This window comes from Microtus oregoni, unplaced genomic scaffold (genome assembly GCF_018167655.1).
Source record: "Microtus oregoni isolate MIOR12 unplaced genomic scaffold, Mior012 000000F_ref0000247, whole genome shotgun sequence".
Taxonomy (NCBI): domain Eukaryota; kingdom Metazoa; phylum Chordata; class Mammalia; order Rodentia; family Cricetidae; genus Microtus; species Microtus oregoni.
The window spans coordinates 10138716-10146070 of record NW_024543059.1 but is presented as its reverse complement, the minus strand read 5'-3'; the positions used below and the strand labels follow the sequence as shown (position 1 = coordinate 10146070).

General features: G+C 41.6%; 1 protein-coding gene across 1 annotated transcript in view; it reads right to left on the bottom strand.

Moving 5' to 3' along the window:
* Positions 1 to 566: 566 nt before the first annotated feature.
* Rab38 (RAB38, member RAS oncogene family) overlaps positions 567 to 7355 on the bottom strand; it is a 49649-nt gene continuing 42860 nt past the window's right edge. Inside the window, exon 3 of the mRNA XM_041656046.1 lies at positions 567 to 1435. Within this exon, the coding sequence (XP_041511980.1) occupies positions 1283 to 1435 (153 nt within the window). The 3' untranslated portion in view covers positions 567 to 1282. The remainder of the gene's footprint in view (positions 1436 to 7355) is intronic.

Below are 7355 nucleotides of genomic sequence, written 5' to 3'. Positions count from 1 at the left end.
CATAGGTCAGAGCCAGTTAAGAAGCATGAATTCCTAGATGCTTCAGGACCATCTGCCTCATGGGCCAACTGAATCAGACTTAAGTGCACATCCTAAGGGAAAAAGAAACACAGTACTAACACGTGTGTGGTACTTACAGAAACAATGAATGTCAATGGTGTGTACTAAAATATATGTTGTGAAATTTGAAAATTTTGTTAGTGTACTATGAAAAGGAAAATATTCATCTTAAAAATGTTACCCACCTGAAACATTTCAACAATATGGCCAGTTGTTTGTTTTTTATATTCTTTGCTTTATAACCTTCTTAGTCAGAACGTATAAAGATATTTTTGTGATTAACCAAAAAATCCATAAGCACTATTTATTTTCTTGACCTAAATGCTGAATGAAACAGTTGATACAAGATAGAATGAACTCATCCCAATTTCTTATGCCCTTTCTAAAATCAAATGGAGAAATGGAATTTGAGAAGCATGGCTGTATTGTAAAAAAAAAAAAAAAAATCCACAGTACTAAAAAAGAAGTTGAAGGCAATATCAGAAATAGGGAAACAGCATCTTTAATGTTTTATTTTCCACCTGTGCAAAATATATATAATATATCTTACATGTACAGAGGAGTCCCACAGCTTGAGTCCGAGGATGCTAAGAGAAAGGCACATTCAGGGAGCAGATCTTTCCATACAGTTTTCAGTTAAACCAGCAGTCAGGGCACAGCAAGTAACAATGAAGGCAACAAAGGCACAGGCTGCCTGCATACACGACTCTGAAGGGCAGCATCACACACAACCCTCAGGTCTGCCGAGAAAGGCGAAAACACCGTTTCTATTTAATAGACCTATAGGACCACCCAGAAACAAGTCGAAACCAGAACAAAGACGCGCCAGGGCAAGGCAAATTCCGCACTTAGCTTGACCTCCAGCTGCGCTCTCTTGTTCCCCTTCTCAAGAAGACCAGAGGCCTTTACTGATTTAAAGGAACACGGAGCACGGCTGGATGTGTCCCTGAGTGACTTTGCTCGATGATAAAACAGCATTTGACAACAGACTGATATTTAAAAAGCTTGTAAACACTGTGCTGAGGGTCGGGAAAAACATATAAAGAATATTTGCTGTTCCTCTCTGGACAGGAAACGTGCAGTCGTTCATCTTTGGCTCGTCACATGTGCCATGGGCTTCTCCTGACACTTAACCAAAATGGTAATCAAAAAAAAAAAAAATTGAAGCACAATTCATTAGGGCCCTGGGGTTCTGACCGTCACACGCCAGCAGAGGCACCTTTTAGGATCTGGCACAGCCAGAGCAGCTGACGACCTTGGGTGCTGTGAGGTGGGGCTTCACAATGTCCGGTTCTATGGACTCTATGAGGTCACACTCGTTAGCAAGTATGTGCTTGACCAGGCATCTTGAAGCTTCGTCAATGTTTATGTTTTCCTAAGGGGGAGAGAAAAAAAAAAAGCAGTTTTCTTTTAATGCAACAGTATAAAATAACAGTCTCATACAAAGACAAAATCCAATATTTAAAAAATAATGCCTGTGTGTGTGTGTGTGTGTGTGTGTGTGTGTGTGCACATGTGTGTACGTGTGTGTGTATGTTGCTTTTTGTCTCCAGGCACATGTGTGCATAGGCATGTAGAGGTCTGAGGACAATCTCAAGCGCTGTGTTTCAGATACCTCCATCTTTCTTTCCCACTGTCCTGAGACTAGTCACGTGGATTAGGTTGATTGGCAAGAGGGGTCAAGGATGTGTCTGTCTTGGTCTCCCCAGCACTGACATTAAAATTTTTAGCTTGTCTGAAATTTGTTGCCCGTATTCTGGGGATCAAAAGTTAAGTTAATCCCTGTGCTTGCAAAGCAAGTATTTTACCCACTGAGTTTTCTTTCCAGCCAGGGCAGTGTTTTTGAAAATTCATGCAAAAATCCTATCTACACATTATCCATATATACTCTTGTTTCCCTCACTCTCATTGCCATCTTGGTTCCTTCCTTCCTTCCTTCCTTCCTTCCTTCCTTCCTTCCTCTTTTTTATCTCTTGGTTCTTCAAAGCTGAGGTACAGATTTTATTTTGTCAAATATGAACAATATTATTTGCTGAATTCATTTAATATTACATTTTTTAGATTTCAGTTTTCTTATTTTTCACCTGTTATATAATCTTATAAGAGAAATAAGTTTCAGACTAGCTTGGATTTATAATTGCACCGATGCGTATTGCTTTTAAAGTCTCAATAGGAAACAGAGGCAGTGGGACACCTTTGCAGCAGTCATTAGCAGTTTAATCAACATTTCTATCTTCTTGCCTGTCAGCCACCACGTTTCTGGCGTCCTTGAACTCAGACATGAACGTGCGACAGCTGATGGCCAATTAAATATTAGAAGCATGAAAAGGTATATGTCTCACTTTCTTGGCTAGAAGCAACAAAAGTCAGGATTTAACTGACCCACATTCTTTTCACATGAATTCATGGAAAGCTTGAGGTAGGAATTCTCAGCTTCTGATCAGTTCATGTAGCGTAGGTGGGAATTGCACCTTTGCTGTGAGAAATTCCTAAGATTAGGAATCATTTGACCATGGCATTGCCAGACATTCAAGATGGAGGTAATTCTTTAAAAGAGGATGTGAAATCAGAAGTGAATCCACAGATAAGAAGACAGTCTAGTGAGCAGCACTTGCTACGCTAGCCTGAGGATCTGAATTCAGAGTCTCAGAATCTGTATCAAAACAGGGATGCAGTAGACCAAGTGTTTGCAAGGCTAGTGCACCCCCGCTGTGAAGATGCAAGGCACAGACAGGAGACTGGTTGGGCACTCATGGACCAGCTAGTCTGGCACTTGCACTGAAACTACAACTGGAGACCCCATGTCAAACCAGGTGGAGGGTGAGAACCAACGCCAAGGTTGTCTTCTGACTTGAAGTCACCTTGGCATAGCATTGCGGCACCCCCTTCCCCAACACACACATGCATACACACACACACACTCACGTGCTCAGGCAAGCAATGAATGTAGTGTGCAATAGTTGAATGATCTTTAATTATGAAATAACATGAAACAAATATTTTAATCTACAGCATACATCAGATATTTAATTACTATAATTCATGGGATTTTTTTCTTCTGAACAGATGAAAAAAAGTAACAAGGAATTTACTTCCAGGATACTAAAAATCACCTTTTCTCATGTAAAGTTTGGTGAAGCTCTCCAGAAAACTTTTATTGTTTTAAACCATAATTTATGGAAGTTTTAAAAACGTACTTCCAGGTACTCCTTCGCTAAAAGATAAAGTTTGTCACGTTAAGCTGTTACATCACTGTCTCTTTGTCCAGTCTGAACTGAAATTATTTATTCCTAATATTTTTGCTTCTCAGAATCATTGATCTGCTTTAAGAACCTTGCAAAAATAAATAAATAAAAAGAGAGTGCCAAATGAAAAAAAGGCATCCTTGCATCAAGTCCTATTTCCTAGAGAATGCTAAGGGTGATGATGGCCACCCAATGTGTCCATGGCCAATGGCACTAGCTGCATATATGTGTTATCAAACTGCTCCCTCTTCAAACCTGACCCCGAGTTCATCTACTGTCAAAGTACATGCTGTTGCACCATGGTAATGGTTTTTGCTGGAACAGACCTCATGGGTCGTCTCTGAGCCTCTGTTTTGTTTGTTATTAAGGGGTCTGTCTGAAAACAGAACAAATCAAAGTTTGCCTCACTTGGCTGTCCCTGGTCCATGCACTTCCTATGCACATGGCAGAAGTTTTAGGCTCGCATTCTTTAATTCTCTTTCGAATACAGCAGGATAAAGGTCCACTTTTGCTCTTGTTGATTCTGTTGTTACGGTTGGGGTGGGAGGTGGGTACCCTCTCTTCAGCAGCTCCAGCGTCTGTTCCATTCCCTGAAAACGAGTGTACAGAAAGACAGGTGCCACTGTTCCCTGGTGGGAAAACAACTGTGTCCTGCCGGCACAGTGTGTGCTCAATACACCTGTCACACCTCAACTCCTGGCCCTGAGGTAATGATCTGAGCTTAAGCAGTGTCTGGCTCTTCCAAACAGACACAGACCAAGGCTTTGCTTCTGAATCCAACCAGCTGTTTATGCTACTAAGAACAAACCTGGTTACTGGTTTTCCATTACATTCATGATGGTAAGAACAGGTAACCTCACTAGGCCTTGGAGGACCTCAGCGTATGGTACAGCATCGCTCACTAAAGAAATCCTATGTGCTAGGGCAACTTTAAAGTATGTGCACAGGGAATTAATTATAAGCCAACACCACTTCTGTATTAACTGTTGCTTGTGTGTTAGAAACAAAGGCACTGTACAACCCCAGTCCAGACACCAGACATCAACTATGATCATAAGTTGGCAGGCAAGAAGCTGTAAGTTTGGCAAGGTTCCAGACTTCAGCCTGACTTTACATCAGGTGGCCTGGAAGGCCACACCACTCCTCAGCATTAAAACAAGTTGTGTTTCTTTTCAAGGCTGTTTTTTCCCCTTAATTTTGAAATAATTATTTTTTGACTTTGTATGTATATATATATGAACATTAGTCGTGTTCATCACCACTGCCCTCCCTCAGCCCCGTCTCTCTTCCACACCTCGCCTCACACGTCCATGCTTTTTGCTCTGTGTGATCCACTGAGTTTAACTGGGGTTGTTTATGTGCGGATGCGTGAACACTTATTTACTGGGGTATGAACTAATTTTTCTGTGACTATACGGCTGAAGGAGGTGACACCCCTTCCCCAGTAACCAGTCACTACTAACAGTCCCTCAGAGAGAGGTGGGTCCCCATGTGTTCTTCCCTGACCCAGAGAAAAAGCTGTCAAAACCATTTTAAAGATCAAACTCAGTAGTAGAAGTTCTTTATGAGACACAATAGGTCCTAGATAATTCTCCTTTTATTTTGTATACACTATAAAATATGTTTATATGATATAAAAACTTTAAGAGTGTTCATATTCATATAGGAAGTATATATATGTATATATATTACATATAAGTATATATGTATGAATTATATTGTAACTTAGGTTTTTTTAGTGTTTTTTTAAATAATTCTATTTATATGTCAACATGCCAGTTAAATGTACTTTTCATTAATGTAAAATTGAGAAAAATCTGCTAAGGAATAGGGTTAAACGCAATAATAGCAAATAAATGAAAATCTATTCATCATGATGAGGAAAAGACTAAATATCTGTCCAACCAGTGGAAGCTTAGTAAGATGGTTTCTGTAAAGATAAGATGATAAAGGAGCAGTTGCCTTTGGAAAGAAGCTTACTGAGTAAAGGTAAGTAAAGGACTGGGGTGGGGACATGAGGCTCCCCACAAAGGAAACAAGCAGAGCAAAGGGGTAACAGAATCTTCCGCGAGGCCCCAAATAGTGACAAAGTGGCAGTTCACAGTGACTGAGCGACATCTCTTATTTTACCCAGTGTTATGTGCATTCCTGCTAAGTCCTAGACGTAGAAATGAAGATGAGAAAGTCACATTCCAGTGTGGAAAGAACATCCAGTGGGCCAGCTTTTTGCAGAGGTTTAATTTCTAGGCTCTCTTGGAGGTGAAGTGCTAACCAGTACAATTCTGTACAATCCCATTATCGACAAGACTGTAGAGACCCTGGGCTCTCTACCACAGGGACACACACCGAGCACTCTGCCTAACCATCTATCAGCATGTTTCATGAATACCGGTGCTGGCGTGCTTCTAGCTATCACGGCAGCATGCCTGACCCTGATCTGAGACTTAAAGATGGGGCCAGGAAGCATTCAGGGCTTCCACTTATCAGCATAGTCACCATAGCATGCTGTAAAAAGGAATGGATGTAATGGGTAGAAAGGTGTCTGGAGTCCCAGGCTTATCTGAGTTCCCTCTCCCCCTTTTGGCTGTGTAATCCCAGGAAAGCTCAAAGCACATGATGCTTCACAGGCCAGTATGAGAAATGTGTCGCACAGACTCGTGTGCTTGAACAACTCGGTCTGCAGGTGGTGCTGTTTGGGAAAGTTATAGAACCCTTAGGAGGTGGAGCTTTGCTGGATGAGGTAGGTCATTAGAAGTAGGCTTTAAAGTCTTATCACCTGAACCCACTTCCCTGCTCTTTCTCCCTGCTTCCTGAGCGTGTATGAAACATGCTTGCTCTCTCCTTCCTGACCACAAGGCCAGCCTCATGCTTTTGTTGCTGTCTTTCTAGTTACGGTGAGCTATCCATCCTTGGGAAGTGTGAGCTAAAATAAACCCTCAAATACTCTAAGGCACCATAAGTAATAATATCACAGCAGCAGAAAAGCAACTGATACACCACATTTTCTCCTCTTGAAAAAAAGAAATTTAAAAAAAAAAAAAGAATCTGCCATACAGGATATTCAGTTAATCGTATTAATACTTAAAGCATGCGAAGTACTTGGAGTACTGAAGGGTACAGCGGCATCTATATTCTGTGCTTGTGAGGTTTTACTCAGCACCTGAAGAACAGTACTGTGTGAATTCTATCCCTTTGTGGGGCAGCCAGGGACACTGAGAATGAAGAAGAGTAAGTAGCAAGCCCCACATCACACATCAGTATGAGCGCTGGGCAAATAGTAAATAGTGATAAAGACCGCAGGCTTACTGCCAAAAGGCGGGGGAAGTGGGTATGCAGTGTCTAAAGCCAGTCTGAACTCCTTTGACTCTTCTAAAGATTACCCCAATAAATACGGGTTGAAATGGATACATACGAGGTGCCAGAATAAAAAAGGGAGGGAGTGTGCCATTTGGAGCCCAGGCCAGCTGTGTTTTAACTGCTGATACCCTTTCAAATATATTTAGTATCCTCTTTCTCGATTTTGTTGTACACCACTTGAGTCACAGCCAAAGGACATAGTCTGAGAAAACAAATAGCAATATAGAATCTTTTAAAATAATTGTTTATTTGGTTCTCTCTCTCTCTCTCTCTCTCTCTCTCTCTCTCTCTCTCTCTGTGTGTGTGTGTGTGTCTGTGTGTGTCTGTGTGTGTCTGTGTGTGTGTGTCTGTGTCTCTGTGTGTGTGTGTCTACATGCAAGCCAACTTGAGGAAGATGGTTCTTTCCTTCCACAGGGGCTTGAACTCAGATCATCAGGTGAAGGATAGTCTTACATATTTACTTTCTGAGTCCCTGCTCTAGCCTAATGTAGAACAAACCTCTCTCTCCTCTTGTCTCAAGGCCAAGGTGGATGATCAAGCCCTGCCTCTTTAAACTGCAGCTAGGTTTCGGGCATCAGGGAACTACTCTGCTATTCAGGTAGCTGGAGTCAGGCTTGCATTGCAGATGACCATGCAGAAGTAGAACTGCCGGCTCAGCTGTCAAGTGCTCTCTGGGGATTTTTGTTTGCACAT